General features: G+C 37.4%; 2 protein-coding genes across 2 annotated transcripts in view; one reads left to right on the top strand and one right to left on the bottom strand.

The window, feature by feature from the left end:
- Positions 1-13,409, top strand: twf1 (twinfilin actin binding protein 1). The gene is made up of 9 exons (XM_015382346.1): positions 1-114; positions 1,631-1,711; positions 1,844-2,022; positions 3,764-3,859; positions 3,942-4,046; positions 5,386-5,511; positions 9,783-9,933; positions 10,026-10,147; positions 12,304-13,409. The coding sequence occupies exons 1-9, from the start codon at positions 90-92 to the stop codon at positions 12,469-12,471; spliced, it is 1,053 nt and encodes a 350-aa protein (XP_015237832.1). The 5' UTR covers positions 1-89; the 3' UTR covers positions 12,472-13,409.
- Positions 13,410-13,679: 270 nt separating this feature from the next.
- Positions 13,680-22,070, bottom strand: part of irak4 (interleukin 1 receptor associated kinase 4) — a 10,030-nt gene continuing 1,639 nt past the window's right edge. Inside the window, exons 3-11 of the mRNA XM_015382344.1 lie at positions 21,235-21,399; positions 19,814-19,974; positions 19,672-19,736; positions 19,451-19,565; positions 19,270-19,379; positions 17,397-17,583; positions 14,377-14,439; positions 14,076-14,240; positions 13,680-13,760 (exon numbers count right to left, since the gene is read on the bottom strand). Of these exons, the coding sequence (XP_015237830.1) occupies positions 13,710-13,760; positions 14,076-14,240; positions 14,377-14,439; positions 17,397-17,583; positions 19,270-19,379; positions 19,451-19,565; positions 19,672-19,736; positions 19,814-19,974; positions 21,235-21,399 (1,082 nt within the window). The 3' untranslated portion in view covers positions 13,680-13,709. The remainder of the gene's footprint in view (positions 13,761-14,075; positions 14,241-14,376; positions 14,440-17,396; positions 17,584-19,269; positions 19,380-19,450; positions 19,566-19,671; positions 19,737-19,813; positions 19,975-21,234; positions 21,400-22,070) is intronic.

Genomic DNA, 22,070 nt, shown 5'->3' with positions numbered 1-22,070 from the left:
CCTCCCCTCCCTCTGTAGTTCACTTCCTGCTTCTTCTCTTCGCTCTCGCCTGGTCAGCTGCTTCAGCCCTCTGTCCGACGATAGACACAATGTCACATCAAACAGGCATTCTAGGTAAGGATTGTTTTTGTTTTTCCTGCAAGTGTTTTGTCCGTCCCGCTGTGTGAATTTCAGATAAAGCTTTAGGCGCCTGCTTCAGTTTGTTGCAGCCATAAGCTAGCAAGTTAGCTAATCTCTCCGTGCTAGCTAGCTAGCTTCTGGCTTCAGTGATTTTTGTGACCAGTTGAGCCGCTGTGCACTTTTTGAGGACTTCACTTCGAGTTTTTTGTCACTCTATCAGCCATCAGAAAACCATCTTCTTCTGAACGTATTTCTTAACGCCTCGCCAAAGACAATTCTAATGTTTCTATAATCAAATTGAAACCATGTAATGTTAGTTTATGCTTTGAATCAATGGGCGACGCCTTCATCTAAATACACTGCTTGACTAGAATCTGTCAAGTTTCCAGTTATTATCTGAATTGCATGGCTATTATCCATTGCTGATATAGGGCGTGACCTCCTGCCACTCGGAAAGCCTACGTAGGTATTTTGTTTAGTCTGCATTCACAAATACACCCTATAGAGATTGCATTCTATGGTGTTTAATGGATACAAAAAAGAGTTTATAGAAATAATCAAATCCACACAAAGTCTTCCTGTTGCTAGAAAACCTACTTAAGCAGAAACAAATTATCTATATATGGACAAAAAAAAAAAAAAAAATGTAAGCATTTTTTTTCAAGAGTCTAACAGAGTACCTGTTTGTGTTTATGATGTAGTAGCCATATTTTCTGTCCTCTGTTTAACAGTATAAAATCTTCACCAAAACCTGTGCATCTGGGTTAGTTAAACCAATTTTTTGCAGTTATAATCACTTGGTTTGAATTTCATCGCTTGACTTATTTTACAGTACTCGGATAAAGGTCAAAGTCCAGCACCACATGACGTGTTTTTAATAAGATGTACAGTTTCAGAGTATTTGCACAAAAATGATGTGCAAATGATGCATTGCATGTTACCTAGTCTACTTACCTTTAATTTGCATAGAAATAAATCATTTGTTACTACTGCTTCTAGAGTAACAGATCCACTACTACTGTTGTAATGTTAATGTTTATGACTGTGTTTATTGTTTTATTACATCTTATTTAAGTAAAGCAATCTAATGATTATCTACTAAATTCAGAAGGTGTGATGTAAAGGTGCTTGTATGCAGTGTTTTTTTATATTAAATAATATTGGTGTAAATAGCTGATATAAGCTGGAAATACCTTTCTATAGTTAAACTTCTAACTATAGAAAGAAACGGACTGTTATTTATATTAAAGTACAGTGTAGATTAATTGTACAGCAGTTTCCTATGGTGGCAATTTGATTATTAACATTAAACAATTTTTTTTAGCACAATGTGCCGTAACACTGTGCATCTTTAGAAGTCAATTTCTAATGCAAAAAAATATATCTTTTATGTCTCATCGCTCAAGTATATGTATTTTTAACTAATAACCAAATTGTTTATTTCGGCACAATTCAGTTCCTATCAAACCTTTTATAAACGATGTCTCTAATCTTTTTCATCTTGTTCCAGCGGGGAATGATGTGAAGGAAATCTTTGCCAATGCCAGGAGCGGAGACCAGTATCGAGCCTTAAAGATCATCATTGAGGATGGTAAGGACACTATAACTGCAAAACCAAAAAGCCGAGCTCATTCCTCTGTCCGAATGTTGACATTCTTAATTTTGTGTATGAAAGAAATCTGTGCTTTGCTTACATTTTAGTTTGCACACATCTGTTTTCCAGAGGAGCTGACACTGGGTCGTACCAGTCAAGCATCAAAGTCGTGGGATCAGGAGTACGATTCCATAGTGCTGCCTCTTCTGGAGGATGCTGTGCCCTGCTATATTTTGTACCGACTGGACTCCACTAACAACCAAGGCTACGAATGGATCCTCCTCGCCTGGTCACCAGACAACTCTACTGTAAGACAACCACACCCAGTGGCTGTAATGAATAGCTTTCCATTCTCTGCACCCTTTGTTGTGCTCAGCTTTGGGTATAAGACGGGTGGAGCTGACCACATCAGAGCAGTTCGTCTGTTTGGGACTTCATACCTTCTTGGTCTTAAAACTTAAATACAGCTGCTTTTAGGTGTTTTTGTACATAAAATTAAACTTTTCCTCTTTTTAGAGTAATATAATCTCATCACTATTTATTTTCCTTTAAACTTGACGAAGACTCCCCAGAGAAACCACGTTTCTAAAGCAGTGGAAAGGGAAATGTTCCAGCTTGATGATGTCAGGTGTAAATGTGTGTCTGCAGCTCTCTGAAGTTTTAAAATCCAATTTCTGACTCGCACAGCTGAGCTTAACATTCCTTTCTCTGAGCACAAAGCATCAGGTTCAGGCTTGTCTAGAAGTTGCTCAATCTTTTCACAACCTGCATGTTGGTGAAAGAAAGTACTGGTCTTGTAGCAGCTGAAATAGTGGAACAGCAAGTGTGAATGTAGCTGCAAGCTGGTTAAAAAAGATGTATATTATTGACCTAATAAGGTGTTGCTATTTATTAGCAGGTCAACACACACCTAATCTTGGTGTTGAGAATAAAATGCACTCCGTAGAGACGTTACCATCAGCGTTTTTTATGTGCATTTTGAGGTATAAAATTAGAAAAGCTTAATGGAAACAGAACATTTAAATCTAATAACTAAATATTACACACACAAAAATGATACAAAGAAAAGATATTTAAATGCATATAAGAGGAGATGGAAGCACATTTGTCAAATAAGTAAAAAAAAATAGAGAATACCAAATATCGCTGATCAGCTGATACTGCTGCCAGCCTCCCATTAGTATTACATTTCTCTCTAACATCTCTGGGTGACATATAACATCACTAACACTAGCTCGCATAATAAAGTCAGTACAACTTGCTTGATTGAACCACATTCATTAAAACCTCAGTCCATTATTGATCTGCGGTCTGTCCTAGTTTATTTCCTGTTTAATAAAGTCAAATAATGTAAACATACGTGGGTTAACCGGCTCCAGTAGATGAAAACATGTCTAATTTGAGATTTTCAAGAAATTTTGCTCATAATTAACATTAAATTTGGATTTGAACATGGCTAGTGCAACAACGAATCTAGTTTCTGTTGTGTCTTGAAAAGTAAAACTGGAGTTTAGATATATTAGTTTTAAAATTTAGATAAGTTGGGGAAAATTATTTGAAAAAAAGGTTGGAGTTTCCAGACATTAGTAGTTGTTGCATTTTATGAAAGTTGACCATTTAACGGGCCGTTTAAAAAAATATATTATTATAATAAGGCTATGTTGAATTTCCCCCCTTTTACTTTCAATCTTCCACAGTCTGAATCTTAACATTTTATTCCCCAGTCAATCAGTCTTGGACCCAAATCTGTCCATATTTGGGTCTGTTTTTTTGACTTACATGTTGACGCTGAATTTATTTCATCTAGTCATTAAATGCGTCATTGAATATATCAATATTTTTTGTATTAATAGGTGCTTTATATAGGCTAAGTGGGGATATGTTAATTCCTTATTCAACTGCAGAAAATCGTCCCTGGGCTGTTTTATAATTTTTGATAAGAAATAAGAATTGATCAAAATCTAAATATAATGGTCAGTTCTCACAGAAACCCGAATTGGTTTCTTCTGCTTTTTCTCTGTAATTATAAAAAGTGTTTTTATTTTTCAGGTGCGACACAAAATGTTATATGCTGCTACCAGGGCGACACTGAAAAAAGAGTTCGGAGGAGGGCACATTAAGGATGAGATTTTTGGTACCACGAAGGTTTGTTATTGACTCACACACATCGTTTTTGTTTTGTTTTTTAGATCTAAACGTTTAGCCTTAAACACATTTCTCTTTGCAGGAGGATTTGAATCTCAGTGGTTACAAGAAATATCTGACCTCGCAGGCGGCTCCTCTGCCCCTCACTGCTGCAGAGGAGGAACTGAGACAGATCAAACTCAATGAGGTAAACATAAGGAAGCTAATTTCAGTGGTGAGATAGCACTTAGATCTAAGAAAATAATGCAGTGCTGTTGGCCAGATACATGTCCCCGATATATGTAGCTGAAGGAGAAACCAACTTGACCTGCCACGGCTTGCGGCAGCCCTATCTCCAGTGTGTAACCGTGATCCGGTTAGGTGGGGTATCAAGGAAGGCCAGCAATGCATACTTTTAAGCTCACAAGGTCAGCAGCATTACAAGTGTGCAGATGCTGGGCTGGCAGTACTAAGAGGGCGCAAACATGCTGATGGGTTAGAACAGCAGGATGTTGGCAGAGACTACTCTCATTAGGCTTTAGAGCTCACACCCATATGCCCAATAAAAAGTACAGACTCCAGTGGAAGGGTTTGTTTTGCTAGATCAAAAAAAAAAAAAGAAGTAAAAGGAAAGCTCTACTGATGTCCAAAACTAAATCCTGTCATTAGTATGCAAATGTTTGAACTCGGCTGTGGAGAGCTGGGTAGTGATTTGACTCTGGGGAACAAGTGAGCTCTGTCATTGTGCTTTGCCTTCATTGTGATAAGAAAGATGAATGTGGTAACGTGATACTGCTGATGTAATTACCACTATTTACATTCCAGGCTTCTGCAGGTAGCCTCCTCCAGCTGGAGGTTTAGGTCATGTTTTAGATTTTGAAGAAGGCCTGTGAAGTATCTAAAACAACCACTTCTTTTTTGAGTAACAGTTTTTTCTAATTGCTGCTCTCATAGCCCGTCACATAAACATGAACTCTTTCTTACCATATATGGATCTGCTTCAGTAGTGTAGCCTCTCTTCAGAGAACCGTCAATTAAAACCAGCAAAGCAAATGGGAAGTGAGGTTTCAGCTGTTAAAGGAAGATCTAATGCCATTAATCTGTGCAGCCCAGATGAAAAAGCTTTGAAATATTCATCACTTGCTTTACCTTTATCCAGGCAGATGGATAAAGAAGTATGATGTCTCGTTTGGAATGCGAAGTAGCTGCATCTGTGCTCAGTCATGTTTGCAAGGCATTTCAATTTATGGGAACAGGCGACTAAAAATAGATGTAATCCTTCAGTGTAATCCTTCCTGCATTTTCAAGTTATCTGTGCGATTTCCTAAAGGCTGTGACATCTTATAAAAATGCTATCTATAATGATTGTGGCCAAGCTTTTAAGCTTTTTAGGGCACCAGTTTACCGCTTGGTGATTTAAAAATGAAACGGTACAAACTTGTTTTCAGTCTAAAAATAATCCAAGGGAATCCTTTCAGTTTCAAAGTACTTATTGCAAAAACTGCTTAGCGTGTCAATGGTAGCTCTAACTTTGTCCTTGTGTTCAGGTCCAGACGGACATCAGTGTGGACACCAAGCAGCAGACCCTGCAGGGCGTGGCTTTCCCCATTCACAAAGAGGCGAGTGAAGCACTGACGCGTTTTAAGGAAAAGAGAATCAACTATGTACAGCTGGTGAGTTCCTAGCAGAACGCAATCCCTCTTAAAGTCATCATGATGCTTAAACCTTTATCACATTTTTTTGTTTTTGGTTACATCAGTACAAAGTAGAACACTTTTCTTCCATTCTGTTTTACAAAGTCAGATCTGATGTGAGCATTTGTGAGAAGTTTTGCTACTAATTCTCACTTGGATGTAGGCCGATCTCAGACATGGCTATCCTTAGAGGTAAGCTGTTGCTGTGAGCAGCATGTTTGCCTGCGGTGGTGCTGTGTTTAGGCCACTATTCAAAAGCTTAAAGCTAAGCTTTCAGATTTTCCCACATCAGCTGTGGATCTCTGTAGCCCTTCCAGAATCACTATAATACTTCACTGACCTATGCTTTTCTTTAGGATCAGGAAATACACCAATGACAATATGTATTTGCATAAACACCTGGATGGTATAAATAGAAAATATTTCCAATAAAATGCTCCATTATTTCAATAGACTTTCAACCTCCCACAGTCAAGCTAAGCTGGGTTGGTGGTAAATAGTACCTCTTTTTAAAGATTATTCTTAAATAGTTACAATTTGAATTTAACTTTTTTTTCTCTGGTTCTTATTTCATATAGGTAAAATAAAAAGGAATAATTATCGATTGTAGTATGTTTTTTTTGCGGTGTCACACAGCTTTGCTTTCCTTGTTTGCTTGTTGCCTTGGTACTGTAGGTCTGCAGTTTCATTTTTAAACAGGAAATGAAACGGTGCAATAGGAAATGGTTGAACCTTTGGAAATCTTTTTTTTTTTTCAGCTCCGCTTTGAACGACTCTAAAACTTTATCGCCGTTTTGTCTGATGTGTGTCTGGATCTTTATTGAAAAATGTTTCAATTAAAGATTTCTAAGAAACCTGAGACTTTCTTAGAACAGCTGTATCCATCCTGTTCCTTTTATCTCATATCTGTGCTTTATTTAAAGCTGTTCCGTCATAAAAGACCTTCATTATACTTAAAAACTTGTGGTTGGAAAGTTCAAAGATGTGGTTTCAAGGTTTACAAACACTCCTTCCAAGCACATAATGTGTAATATAAGAGTAAACCTTTTTCATAAATGACCTGTGCATCTTTATGTTTTAAAAAAGGCAGTATTATTAGCCAGTAGTTGTGTTTGTTTGTGTTTTAGAAACACAATGAAGGCACTCATTATTTGTCCATAAAGCCTTTTGTGTGAGGTTCTCATTAAAATTCAAATTGCTAATGGCTCCGATTAGATCAGAGCAAATTACAAAGAAACATTTGAAGCTCTTCTTTTCCTCTTTTTCACTACAAGCTTCAAAGTCAAACAGTTTTATGTAACTGAGTAAATATTTTTTTATGTTTTCATAAGTTGTCATTCATTGGCAACTCTGAGCAAACCCCATCTTGTACCCCTCCATTAACATTTAGAGCAAAGAAAAAAAAATAGTTACAACTGACTATTAATTTACTAATCGATTAATTTGTTGAATATTTTTTTCCATTAATAATCGGATAGCAAAAAGTTCCTTAAAGAAGACTTAAACCAGGTGAAAGTAAAATGTTTCCACTTGAGGAGTTCTGGAAAGAGGATATTGAGAGATGAAAAAGGTGTTTTTCTATCTTAAATGCAAAATATTGATATATATTTTTACAGTTTTCTTACATTACCTGCTTTAAGTGGGTTCCTCTGTCAGCTAAAGGCATGTTTTAGAGTCTTTATACTCCAGTTGAGGATTAATTGATTAATAAATTAGTTGTGGACTATTTTGTTTATTGTTTAATCATGATTAATCTGATTCACTGTTTCAGCCCAATTTGAATGGATTGATGGGAAACAAAATTTGTTTTGACTAATTGTGTGTTCTTTTTGTTACTCTCGATCTAATGTACCCCCTATTATTATGTTGATAATGAGTTCATGCTCACATTTATTGGACAAATATGAACATAAATATGACGTTTAATCTGTTTTCCAGAATTTCTGTTAATTGTAGAATAACATTTTGCACTTTTATCAGCCTAAATATGTTAGGGCTTTGCGCCAATGCATTCTTCATTCTTTAAAAATAAAACATGGCATAGAACTTTAATTTAGAAATTGATGCTATGCTATTAATTTGACATAAAGCTAATCTTTATCAGCCACCTGGTAATATTTTCCTATAGCTTACACTGTACACATCAAGGGACTCCCAACTCCATCCGTCTGAGCATGTAAATAAGCAAACCTTCTCTTTGTCCTTTGCATTCTACTACACTGCTGGAGTGGCTGCTTGGGCAGAAAGCAACCCTGTCAAAAATATTACAGACTTAATATTCAACCTCAACATTTTCTAAGTGATCTGGGTTTAATGATTGCAATGAGTAACCTCAGTTGTTTATAAAATGCTCCCATTATGACTTAAGAATTTTACTTTTCGCCATCCAGTATCTTTAAGCATCTCTAAAACTTCATTTATGATTAAGTAGTTAATGAAATTAAGGTTTCTACTGCAGCTTTTTAATATTAAAACTTAAAACCTGGTGTTCATGCTAAAGAAATGTATTTATTTTAAATACTGCATTGGTAAAAATGAGGAACCAACATAGACATGTGTTTGCTAACTGTTCAGTGGTGCCTTTTGCCAAATCAGTCCTGAGGAATCAGGGTTCCTGCGGGTCCTTAAAAAGTCTTAAAAGGCATTGAATTCTTCAAAATAAAACTAAAGCCTTAATTGGTATTAAAATGTCTTAAATCAGTCTTTCGTAGGTCTTAATTTTTAAAACATCATAAATAGGATTATTTTTTATTAGGATTTATTTTTGTCATCTAAATAAAACGTTAAAATTGACAAGTTTTTTTTTTATTGAAACAAATGCACCATTTACTGGGAAGTGGCAGCCTAGTGGTTAGGGCATAGGGCTTTGAATCCTGAGATTGGGAGTTCAATCCTCCACTCCCCCAGACTGCCACTTTGGGTCCCTGAGCAAGACCCTTAACCCCACGCTGCTCCCCGAGCGCTGCACGATGGCAGCCCATTGCTTCTCAAGGGGTTGGGTTAAATGCAGAGATAAATTTCTCCAATGTGAGATCAATAATGTTCAATTTACTTTTTGTCAGGAAAATATGAGCAAGTGTAAATGTAATGAAAATTGTCTATCCAGCCAAGAGTTTTCTCCATGGCTAAAACCAGGGAACATACATGAGGCACACTGTATTTTGTGCAAGAAGTCATTCAAGCTCAGAACGATGGGAATTAAGGCAGTGGAGTCGCACATGCGAAGCATGAAACACAAAGCGTCAAAATCGAGTTACTGAGAAACAGCCGGTATTTCTCAGTTTTGTTCCACCCTTGTCTCTGCAACGCCTCCACTTATCACCAAATCAAACATACTAAGAAAACCATACAAAGAAAAATAGCTGCAAAAAAGACTTAGCACTGGTTATGTTTTGGCTTTAAAACTGATTTGTTTTGTTCCCTGCTAAAACAAAGTTTGTGAATTCAGTTAAATAATTGTTAAAATATATCTGTCATTTGTGTGTTTTTAGCTTTCTTCCTGTATGGGAAGCTTTTCAAAATTTAAAACATTAGTGCAGTGGTTAATGTTAAAATAAACCTTTGGGTTAAGTTGTCGCAAGCAGGTTTTTCTTGTGTTTCTTGTGAATTTGGTCTTAAATTTGTAATTCAAGTGGCATTAAAAAGTCTTAAAAGGTCTTGAATTTAACTCGCCTTATGCTGTAGGAACCCTGCTAAATGGGACATTTAGGAGCCTTCATTGGACAATTTAAGTTGAATTTGGTTAACACTTTGTGTCATAAACAATCCTACTGGCATTGAACATGTCACAGTATGCAAGCTTGTACACATTACACAGGGGAGGATTGCAGACTGAAAACTTCCCTACAGCAAAGTCAGTCAGAAAGATCAGACAGAGGTTTCAGTCCAACAACGGGTAGAAAGCAGGTTACAGAAGTTGTTTTTCTTAATATTGGAGTTGCAATGAACAGAAAGATGACAAAAATGGATGAGTGTTTGTCTCTGTGTTTTTTGTAACCCAGACAACAGGTCTGGTTATATTTTCTGCTTTTATTTATAGGTTGTTTTGAACCGTAAGTCCTTAGAAAGCATGTCTCTTTCCACAGAAAAACAGCAAATTATTTTGTAGGATGAGATATCCCCGACTGTGAGAACAAGACTTGTCATTATTACTTCAGCGCAAACAGACGTTGCAATGAGATGGACTTGCTTTTGGTTACTGTCACATGTTCTCATACCAACAATAATCTTTTCACACCCTTTGTCAACAGAAAATAGATATGGAAAAGGAAATTATATACTTGTGCAGCACTGAGCCAACTGATTTGAAAGACCTGCCAAAGAGAGTCCCCAAAGAGTCTCCTCGATACCACTTCTTCCTGTACAAACATTCCCATGAAGGCGACTACTTGGAGTCTACAGGTGAGTGCTTAATTTCTGTCAAGTAATTTGGAGCTTCAGATTTGCATTTGTTTTCTTCATATCTTCCCATCATATCATCTGTTCTTTTGCAGTCTTCATTTATTCTATGCCAGGGTACAAATGCAGCATCCGAGAGAGGATGCTGTATTCCAGCTGCAAAAATAACCTGGTTGACATGGTGGAAAACCAACTCCAGCTTGAGATTGAGAAAAAGGTGAGAGATGAGAAGGAATCTGTGTTTGATTCACCAATCACACATTTTTTAAAGTTACATTTTCATACTTTTTTTTATACATTTACATCACAGCCTTAATTCAGTTCAATGAATCAGTTCAGCATATGAAACTGACATAAATTTGTTAGAAGGAACTAAGGCTGCATGATTAATTGTTTAAAAAAATGCAGTTTCAATCCACATGTGATCTTATTTCTACCCTAAACGATTCTGTAGCATTTTTAACAACAACAGTTTCCTAGCGCCCTCAAACGCAGCACTGCCATTGGCTTCCTACCTCCCTAACCAATGGTAAAGCATCTTTGCAACAGTGGAGTAAGCCCAGCTGTGTGAAAATATTTTGGTTTTAAACCAGATCATGACAAACAGCACAAGTTTCATTGTAAAGCATGGCTTGCTCAGGTTGCTGCACTGCAAAGCAATACTACAACTTCAATCACAAATGTCACAACAAATATTACATTGTAATTTCAGTTGTACTGAAACGGAAATCTTGATTACAATGTAAATTGTAGTTGACAATAAAGAAATTGATTGATTGAAATACAGCACGATGAAGGCATACAAAGCAAGAAACCAAAACAAACCTAACAACGGGAACCTTGCACAAAGCAATGGCATACCCGCCCAACTCCAAAAGACACAAGGAAATCATAGCAGCGATTATGTACCACCAGGGCAAAGAAATTGCCCCAATAAACACCGAACACAATGACAGGCTTGGAAGATGATTAACCTTCTCTGTTGAGAGGGTTAATCATCTTTCAAACCCCCTCAGAAGTGCTCAAACAAAGGTCTTATGCAAAGACATGCTTTATTTTGAACTACCTTTTGAATAGGTTGTTTGTTTGTTAGGTTGAGTTTATGCAATTACAATTTTGCTGAATCGTGGTCTCAGTTTTAAGTGAAATAACTTTGATTCATATTTTTCCCCAAATCGTGCAGCCCTATAAGGAACATAGTATTTCAAGCATTTATCTCTCATTTTGATAAATGGAAATTTAAGTTATTTATTTAAAAAAACTATTATATAGTATACACATTTAATGTTTGGTCTGAGCTCCTTTTTGGATGAATTACTGCAGGTCTGATTTAGACTGTTTTAACCCAAATCCATGCCTTGAATATCTCTAAACTCTTGAATGGGCTTTGGACCACAATCATCTGAAAGGTTTATGTTAAAGGTACACTATGCAACCGGTGTTGATTTTCCAGCGAGGCTTCCCCCAGAGGGCAAAAGTAAAAGTGCACTGTCGTAAATATGCTCAGCTGTTCTCCTGGTTTCTCCGTCAAGCCAGGCGTGGTTGTTTTGAGCTTAGCAGACAGGCGAACGCAACGAATCACCATGTCTACTGCGGTAGAGAGCCCTTTTCCTCTTTCTCGCCTTTTCCGACATGGGCTTTCGCTGTTTTCTCGCTGGTTCCGCCATGATAACTGCACAAATATTGCCGCTGCGCTAGCAACGAGCATGTCTTTCACTGGGGGCGCCGTAAAGCAAGACCGACTCTCGCGATGCACGAGACTTCTGAGCCTGTGGGTGTGGGTCGAGGGCTCCTGCAATTGCAAGTACGGTATTTCCCCTACAGACCACCAGGGCGGCCAAGAAAACATTTGTTCGACCTGAAATGACTCATTTAATCATCCAAAACTTTATGGAACACATTAACTGAAAAATGTTGCATAGTATGCCTTTAAACCAAGATTTCCTTCCATTCAACTTTCATTCAATTTAGCAAATGTCTTAAATGGCCTTTTATCCTTGGGGAGGGTGGTGGTTACAGTCTGCTCAACAATTGTTTACTTGCTCTGGCCAAGCATTGTTCATTCTAATCAGCTTTTCAATTTTGGTAGAAACTTAATTATAGGTTTTCAGTATCTGTTAGCCACGATCATCCAAATTCACAGAGATACAAGTTTAATATATGTAAGTATGTGAGAAATTAAAGACTTTAATATCTATTTGCATTTTTATAATCGGATATTTGTTGATTTTATTTAGCAGATATGTGTCCAATTTGTTTCAGTGGGGAAACTTTATTTGTTGGATAAGATTAAAGTTTTAATTCTACCTGATTTTTACAAACGGCAATTTACCAGAAAAATAAAGTGTTTATATACTTTTTTTTCTTTCCCAGCTGGAAATTGAAGACGGGAATGAACTAACAAACGATTTCCTGTATGGCGAAGTGCATCCCAAGCAGCACGCGTATAAGGAGCGTTTCGCCAAGCCAAAAGGCCCAGCTGGTAAGCGGGGTGGCCGCCGAATCACCCGGCCACCCGGCGAAGGAGAAGAGGAAGATTAAATGAAACCTCAGCACCACTTCCAACCCCCCCCCTTACGTGTTCCACAGTGGAACATCCCTGTGATGGGCGACGAAAAAAATTGTATTTGACTTTGTTTTTCTTTCCCAACAACCTCAATTTCTCACCATGTTACCCTAGCCACCCAACTATGCACGCCAAGGAGAACTGAGCAGTGACACACATCAGATGATCCATTTGTAGCTTGCCAAATGGAAACATATTCCTACATGTTAATACATTCACAAGCAGCTTACCTATAACTCAAGGGGCCCCAAATAAAAGCTGAGATATTTGCTTAATTGCCAGCTCTGACACTTAGGAAAAAAGATGTAAGCACCACTAATGTGAACCTGCGCCAATATAAAAAAAAAAATGCTTATCGAGTTCAAATGCTCAAATTCCTAAACAGCATTCCTTAAGTCTGTGTCAAATATTGTTTTTGTGTCTGACGTGTACAATATTCGTCTCCTACTGTTTGCACAACGAGGTGCTCCAAAGCCGAAAAAGATCTGAATTATTCCCACGTGTTGACTCCTTTGTTTTAACAGTGCATTTTTATAAAGAGAAAATTCCTTCTTTTTGATATAACTGTGGTTTACATGGAGAAAAAAAAAATCATCTGCTGAGAAACTTATTTTTCTATGCAAGTGCTGTAAATGTACATATTGTAGCTGTGTGATGCTCTATGATTAAGAAGCAGTCTGTCTCGTTGATGGTGGATTACAGTGGAGAGAACGGGCTTCCAGAAATACTCCATCGATCTATACATCTCACATTTCACTGAGAGGAAGCTTCTAGAAACCCGGTTCCCACAGAGGAAGGAACACCAAGCTCTACAGGATTGAAAAAGGGAAAACCTTGATGGAAAAATTTGCCTCATCCACTGGTCTACTGATTAATATTTGGCAAACTACTTAGTTCACCTCATGTGAAGGGGGAAAAAAACCCTTTATATTCATCGTCAGAAAACGAATAATGTTTGGTCTTCTTTGTTTTCTTACAAATCTTTCTTTTAAAGATGAAAATAAAATATTTAAATCAATTTTGTTTATTTAATTTATTTACCAAACATTAAGGCAAAACAACCTCAGTGCTTTTTTACATTCACATAAAATTAACAGATTACAAAATGCATATATAAAATTAAAAGATAAGACATTTTGATATGAAATATTAAAAAGCGGGAAACGTTTCAGTCTGGGAACAGGATCGGAAATCTTCTTGTTTCCCTCCTTTCCTAAGAATCCAAGGAGTTGCTTTTGACAACACTGCGAATCTCTGAAAGAACCTGCAAGGAAAAAAAAAATAAAAAATTCTAAATTACTGCAAACAAAGCAGTGGAAATGTTTTCTATTCCACTTTACAAAACTATTCAAGCCTCTTGAAGTAATTTGCATTTGGTCACAATAAAATCCCAATTAGTACAATTTGCTACACCTGCAGAAAACACCATCTTTACTATAAAATTTTTAAAAATAAAAAGATGGTAACATTTTTCCTGTGCATAAGTGTTGCACAATGCTGTTTATTAAAGTAAACTCCTGTAAAAAGAAGTACAGATACCACTAGAGCAGCTGCTTTTCTTTCTGCCTCCTTCCTGTACCTGTTTGATGACTGGCCGCCTGTTTTTCCTGTCATCCAAGCAGCTGGAAGCCAAACAGTAGATGCTCTCCACCTGGCTCAGCTCCCAGTCTGTCATCTTCTTATCCACAAACTGCTCCAGAGTCAGATCTTCATCTTCATCATCTATGTTGTCCCTGATCTCCATCTAAGATAAGGGGAAAGGAAATGACGGATATTTGAGATGATCTCTTTAAAGTTCTGTTTCCGTTTTTACTTTATGTACTAACTGACTGCAGCTGTTGCTCAATACATACAAAGTAAACGCCTCTAGTGCAGCTTACCAAGAACTGGGGCTCTTTGTTTTCATCAGCTGGTGGAAGTCCAGACAATATTTCTAACAGCACCTGTAGACAGCAGAGACATGAGGATAATTACAAGACTCCGGGCAACAGGGAACCTTTATTTCTTCTCCCAGTGACCCAGATCTTCCACCAACCACAAGCCCCAGCTGTACAGATAAGATAGAGGAATTACTTCCCCATAAGGAAATTACTTTTCTCCTGCTGTACATCATCTGTTACTGGCATTGGATTCACAAACCTTGTACAGCTGTGTGGCATTTCAACAACCCTCATTTCTCACATTAGAACAGATGCTAAAAGCCAGAGGTAGTAGTGAAAAAGAAACGAAAATATTTCAAGGGAAGATGCTGATGCAAGTGCTGCACCATCCAGCACTGAAACTGGACTGAGCAACAGTTATTGGACTAAGAAAATACACAGACTTTAGCCTTCAGGCGTTAATAAATTCTGATCTATATCAGGTTCGAAAGTTACTCAAAACAGAAATACCTGAATATGAAATTTGGACTCTCTTGCCTTCAGTAATTTGGAGGTTTTGGAGTTTGTAGATGTTTACATTCAAACGGATTGAGCTTTAGACTTTGACTGGGCCACTGAAATACTGCTGCGCCTTGAATCTTGGTGGTATTGCTCACTAATTTCAGCTGATGGTAAGCTGTTGGACACAAGGTAGTAACCCGATGGATTCATGGTTGATTACAAGGTGTTTATGTTTTTCTGTCAGTAAATAAAGCCCAGATTATCATTCCTCCTCCACTGTGTTTCATATAAGCAAATGAGAGATATTTCTAATATGCTGCATTTAGATTTTTCCAAATGTTTAGTAAATAATGGGTAAATATATTTTGTTTGAACTTTTCCAGAAGCCTTCTGGTTTATTCAAACTAATCCAAACCATAGGTATTGACAGCTAGGTTAAAGATACTTCCAAACAAGCCACACTTCTGCAGCCCTGTTTGCATCTGCAGTTTCAAAGACATTAACACTCAGCATCTGCACTGAGGCCAGTAAGGATGTAAATCTTTGGACTTTCTCCTCGTGCACCAAAGAGGAGGTCATCGGAGAAGCTCATCTCTGGGAAGCATAAAAAAAAAATGTTTTGACTTTTCTTTCACTTGTGTTAAATCTTTCTCTCCCTGCAGAATAGTGGGAATCAATTGATTTTTAAATGGCCTTAAAACGCTCCCTACATCGACGGGCTGGACAGCCGATTCTCTAAAGGCACCAGTGACTTCTTTCCTCAATCGTTGCATCGACACCAACCTGTATGTATCTGTAGCAGACTGCTAAAACACTCGCTCTTATGGAATGCTCGCATTGAAGATCGATAACTAGTTAAAATAAAGAGTGTAAATAAAGTGGATCTATGGATTCTTCAGATTAGGAATCAGTTGCGCTAAAGAGCATCATTCGTTTAGCAACAGACTGTCGTTTCTTTCCGCAAGAGAAGTTGGAAAGGTAGAGAAATTATTCGCCCTGCATTGTTAACTTAGAATAGAACAATCAAACCACGATAAAACCACAAATGTCCCCTCAAAAACAAAAATACTGACATTATATGAGGCTAGAAGAGCACATGCTCAACAAAGAACATCTTAAAATATATGCAAACATAATTTTCCTTACCATCACTATTGTAATATTACTTTGAAACATAAATATCATACCTCATCAGATTTCTTTTATACATTTGCCATTAATGTAACTAAAAATATCTGCTTCTGTCACTATGTTAACTTGTCTTTCATTAGTAGATCTATCCTCACAGATCAAATCTGAAAAAAAAAATAAAATTGATCGAACACCAAGCCGCTGCAGGTCGATGCAACACTCACTAAACTGAACAAAAAGATTATTTAAAACCTCTTTTTGTATTTCTTTCCCAGGTCCTTACAAAGCTCTGCAAAAAGCAGTAATAATGGAAGGAAAAAAATAAGATTCATTCTGTAATTATTTTACTTAAGTTTTGTAGATTCAATTTCACCAGGTTTTTTTTTTAACAGTTTTTTTTTCGTTGTTGAGTAGAAAAGAATTATCACATTGTTGGGTTTAATATTTTACATGTAAATCTTTGCTAAAATGCTCTGTATAAGAAAAGGTCAGAGCAGACTCTTCCTGCTGAGGAGACTGAGGTCTTTTAGAGTGCAGGGGGCGCTCTTAAGAGCTTCTGACTCTGTTGTGGCATCAGCCATCTTCTATGGAGCTGTCTGTAGGTGCAGTGGCTTATCTGTAGGAGAGAAAGCGGCTAGGTAACCTGATCAGGAAGGCCAGCTCTGTGATTGGATGCCTTCTGGAGGTGGGAAACAAAAGGATCTTAACTAAAATAACATCTCTGTTGGATAATGTCTCCCATCCAATGCATGAAGCTGGTGCTGAACTGGAGAGCTCCTTCAGTGACAGTCTGCTGCACCTTAAATGCACCAGTGAGCGTTATCACAGATCTTTCCTCTCAGCAGCAGTAAAACTCTATAACAACCGCTGTTCCCAACAACCTCAATAAGTTGATACATTCATGCTGATTTTGCAGTTTCTATCTTAGTAAGTTAAATAACATGCTGCTGTAATTTTGCACATCTCTGGTGCTGCTGCTATTTTGAAATTTCCATTACTGTAAAAATGTCAATAGCTGTATGTTGGTCATTTATTCTCCAGGCGCACAGTTTTATATTGTTAAAACACTTTCAGTACAGTGTTTTATTTGTTTAATTTTTAAGTCTTCACTATTATGTTATGCACTTTTCTAAGGTCCAGATTTGTGTGACTATTTTCTCTATAATCTTTTTGCTGCTGTAACACGAGAATTTCCCCATTGTGGGACAAAAAAGGGATTTTTTTATTCTATTTTATTGGTTATAATCTATACTAGTTGTACAAATGTTCAAACTAAGATGAAAGAAAATGAAAGGCTGTTATTTGTTAACCAAATGTAAAACACAAGAGCTCAGGTTTTACGCTAGAATCAAATAATAGGTACTGAGCTGAGTGTGTCCTTAGCGTACCACTCCAAAGCTGAACACATCTGATTTTGGGGTGATCTGTCCCCTCAGGGCCTCAGGAGCCATGTACGCTCGGGTTCCCACGATCCGCTCCGTCATCATTGTTGTAGACGTGTGCTTTGCAGACGCTCTGGTCAGCCCAAAGTCAGAAATTTTGGCCACAAAGTTCTCATCCAGCAGGATGTTTGCACTAAGGGTAGAACAAAAAGGTGTTAGAGGAAGCTTTTTATCTCCTGTTAATTTGCTAGTTTTCTTGTTACAAGCTGAAGGAAAAGTACATAACCTTGGTGAAGTACTGAAGCTACTGGATCTTTTTCACCATTTGGTTAAGTCCCAACAACTATTTTTTATGTATATCACAATAATTTAAAGAGACAGACCAACACAAAGGGGCAGATAAATAAAGAAAGTAAAGAAATAATCCCCACAGCATGCAGCTGCCAGTACCATGTTTCACTGTGAGGACGGTGTTTTTTTTAGGGTAATTTGTAATGTTGATTTTACTAGACACAGCTTTTTGTTTGTTAGGCAATAATCTCAGTTTTGATCAGACCTAAACGTTCCACATATTTTCCACAACTCTTGCAGAGCAGAGCTAAAAGTTGTTCCATCAAGCTGCAGATCCCTGCAGCTCCTCCAGAGTAACTGTGCTTCTTCCTAGCTGCTTCTGTTGCCAGGCCTGTCAATTTTGGTGGAAGATCATGTTATGATAGATTTGCAGATAAGCTACACTCTGTTTATTTCTTGCAGGGTAGATGGTTACCCTAGATGTTATTTAGAGATGTTAGAATAAGTGGAGCTAGATACATACGCATGACACACCCTTTGAGTTTTACTACTGCAAGAAATAAAAATGTCCTCCTTTACAAACATGCACTACTTCGTGTTGGTCTATTGTAGACGATCCTATCACATATTTGAACTTTGTGGTTTTAAAGGAGAAGTCCGGTCATATTCACAATTTAAACTTCTGAAAGTACTTTAAATATCAAATTATTACATCCTGTTCAATGAATGATAAGTGTTTTAATTAAGATTAATTTTTATTTGAATGTGCTTTACTGGAGGCATCCATGTTTGTCAAAGAACACTACTGCCACCTACTGGTTTGTGACGTCACGGTGCGGTATCGGCTGTTGATCAAGTCCCAGCGCCGTATCTGGTGTTTGTCACAACGCGCTATTATCCAAGTCATCTTGAAAACATTCTTTGAAATGTTGGCTACATATGACTTGTTTTTTCTCTAGCCAGAAGGTCGATGGCAAATCCTCCCCCTTTAAGTTGACAATTTGGTCGATCATAAAGGTGAAATAAATTTTTTTTTCTCCACTTTTACCCGATGTATCACAGCATCCAACTGCCATGCATGTGGGCATTGTCAGTTTCACTATAGCTCTGGTGAATTTCAATGGTGAAGTCCTATGGAAATCTTCAATAATTGTTGTTGATTGCAGATGTGTCTAGTAGTTTTCATTGATTTTGCTTGTAAAGCGGGGAGAATGGCGCTAGGCTTACCGCACCATGACGTCACTGCTGGAAGATGGCAGGAGTTTGGTGTTATTATATTTGGGCAAAAATGGCCGCTCCCAGACTCAGTGATCGCAACGAAAATTTGTGTTTTTTATTTTTTTTTTTACAGATTAACGCTAAATTTATTAAATCACTGCGAACGTATTAGTTTTAGGTATAGATAATTATCCATTGGTTATTCCTTTCTGACCAGACTTTTCCTTTAACTTCAAAAATTTAAAAAAGTAAATACTTTTAGGGCATGTAGAGCTTTTGTTTGGGTTTCCTTTACAAGTTGGAGGATATTACTAAAATTCCTCAATCATTTTTGACTATTTTTATTACCGTACTACTTTTATTACTGCACCTTTTAACATCTCTGTGTACGTGATGGTTGCTGTGCAGGTACTCTAAACCTCGGGCCGTTCCCTCTGCAATCAAGCATCTCTGTCGCCAGGAAAGAGGAAGACTTCCATCCTATGTAAATAAAAAGCACAGATAAGTGATCTGAATGGAGCCTCAGGTGTTGTTTGCAAACGTTTTTTTACCAGGCAGGCGAGGCGATCCAGCAAAGATCCATTCGCCATGTAGGCGTACACTATACACAGCTGCTGCTCATCACAAGAGAATCCCACCATGTCCACCAGGTTCTCATGTTTCAGCCTGTTTGGAAAATATTTTATTAAGGGACACCTGCAACATCCGGGAGTAGAGAATAAAATGCTTTTTCCAGGCATTTTTTTTTTCCTGTTGATTGATTTAAACTCACACTCTCAGAGTCTGGATCTCTTGGTTAAACTGATCTCTCAGCTTATCCAAAGGCATGTCATCCATCTAAGGGATGTGATATTACACCTTTATTATCAGCATCTTGAACAGAAGTCTTTATGTATTTAAAGATGCTGACTTACAGGGTTTAGTTTTTTTACTGCCACAGGTCTGTTGTTCAGGAAACCTTTGTATACAGTCCCAAAGCCCCCCTCTCCAAGTCGGCTGCCTCCATCTGAGATGGAACGATCGTCAAAGTTGCCCGTGATCCTCCTCAGGTCACTGAACAAAAAACTGGAGAAATCTGCCAAAGGTTGCATAAAAAGTGGGTCAGGGAACACTGCTGCCACCTGCTGGCTATTCATGTTTAGTAAATGTGTTACAAATGGGCCAAAGTACACTAGTAAAAGAAAATAAAAAAAAAGGTAAAGGTAAAATGTCACAAATTACAACAAGAAATTATTAACTGTTTTTTTTCTTGCAATATTTTCTATTTTCTTTTATTTATCAATTGAAACGAGTATAAAGATAACATAAGTTGTTGTAATTGTCTATATTTGTTCATAGTTTTGAGTTTTTAACCTGACAACGATGCTTAATTGCCATGCAAAAGTGTCTTTTCCACCTGGAAGTTACATTTTTACTTCATTGCAGCCATAAGCCTAAATCTTTTCTTCCCCCTCAGCATGATACCACTGCCACCATGTTTTGCACATGTTAGCTTTCTACCACACTTAGCATCTTGCTTGTGGGGCAAGAACCTTGTGTTGCATACAGCAAGTTTCCTCAATGGCTTATGATAATCCACAAATGAGACTCCAAATGTAGAAGGTTTAAAGGTATATTGGTGGATCATCAAAATTAGTGGCCCTCCTAATTGTCATTCATTCTTGTGATATGTTTATGTAAAGCCGTCCTACGTGTTCATCCCCATCAAATCCCCTTACATAGTAGAAAAATTGCAAATTTTCTTTTGGAAATTAAGCTTGTATGAGCGATGCAAACAGCAACTTTTAAACAGCGTTTAATCGGGAGCGGGTACAAAGTTGTGCATATACGGGTCTTTTCAAAAAAATTGCGAAAAACCTCCACTATACCTTTAACAAAATATTTTGAATTCTTCTTTTTTTTTTGCAATTTGAGGCTGCATCCTGCATGGATTCTTCTCCCTTAGCTGCACATCTCTGCTGCTCTTCCACAGTTATATTGCCTCTCCTCATAACCAAACCTTTTAATTTAGATGAGCAGCCATGTTTTAACAGATCTACAACACAGTTGTGCCGTATACTTTCCACTTTTCCTAAAGGTGAATATAAAAGTGACATTTTTAAAGGTTTTGTTCTTTTCTGTGACTCAGCCCTGCTTTAAATTTATCCCTGACCTTTCCGATGTGCTTCTTTGTCTTCATTATACCGTTTACCCCTAAGAAACCTTTTCTACATCATAAAATCCTCCTGCAATTAATAAAAGTTCAATTTGACAAAATGTGAAAAAGTTTGAAACATATAATTTGATAATTAACCATGTGACAGTAACTGTTTGCAGAATAAACCAAAGCACCCACCTGTGTGTCCTGTTTCACTGTTTTCACTCAGGACTTGTGTCTCTGGAGTTGATCCAGAATTTGGAGACTGATTCGGTCTCTCATCCAGCGGTCTGGTTGGAGCATCTCTGTAAGTCTGTAATGGAGAGGAAAGCTGCCGGGTTTTTGCCAAGGAGTATTTTTCCTCTGTGGAAGAAAATAAAAAAGATAAACATGATATTCATTTATTCACTTTTCATTTTCAATGTTTGAAATATTCACCTGTTGGCAAGAAAAGACTAAATCTGTGAAAGCTTTGACCATAAAACTGAGATAAAGCTTCATTATTTCTATTCTATACATCCTACAGTCAGGGGTGGATTTAGGAAATTTGGGGCCCTAGGCAACAACAGACATGGGGCCCTCTGAATTGACAAGACAAGACATAAAACAGACACATTATACAGATAAAGACATTTTGAATAGAACAGATATACATATGCCTCTATATTTATTCTATGTTTGTCCCTCTCTTCTTATCCCTTTTCTTTTTGTTTTCCTCTCTATGTTTTGTACTCAGCTGAGTTTTCATGCTATCTCTAAAGAAATTAAAGATTTTTTCATGCACCTCGCTCTTCTAGCTGGTCTAACTTAACAAGTCGTTATCCACAATGGAGGTCATACAAACAAAACAAGCCAGTAAGGTACCAAACAGGAAATAAGCACGAGTAAAGTGGATAGAGATTTGACCAATCAGAGGACTCCTGTCTGCGGTCACCTACAATTATACAAGCCATGATCTGCTTATCTGTTCTTCATTTTTCATATGTATGAAATAATAGCTGTATAAATACCAGTTTTAGTCTGTGAGGCAGACA

The sequence above is a fragment of the Cyprinodon variegatus genome, unplaced genomic scaffold (assembly GCF_000732505.1).
Source record: "Cyprinodon variegatus isolate N-32 unplaced genomic scaffold, C_variegatus-1.0 Scaffold255, whole genome shotgun sequence".
In the NCBI taxonomy this organism is placed as follows: domain Eukaryota; kingdom Metazoa; phylum Chordata; class Actinopteri; order Cyprinodontiformes; family Cyprinodontidae; genus Cyprinodon; species Cyprinodon variegatus.
Note: the sequence above shows the minus strand (reverse complement) of the source record. Positions and strands in the feature narration are given on the sequence as shown.

Coding starts and splice junctions, on each gene's coding strand:
- twf1 (XM_015382346.1), top strand. CDS start 90: ATGTCACATCAAACAGGCATTCTAG. Junction 1,712..1,843: donor AAAGATCATCATTGAGGATG/GTAAGGACACTA, acceptor TCTGTTTTCCAG/AGGAGCTGACACTGGGTCGT. Junction 5,512..9,782: donor GAATCAACTATGTACAGCTG/GTGAGTTCCTAG, acceptor CTTTGTCAACAG/AAAATAGATATGGAAAAGGA.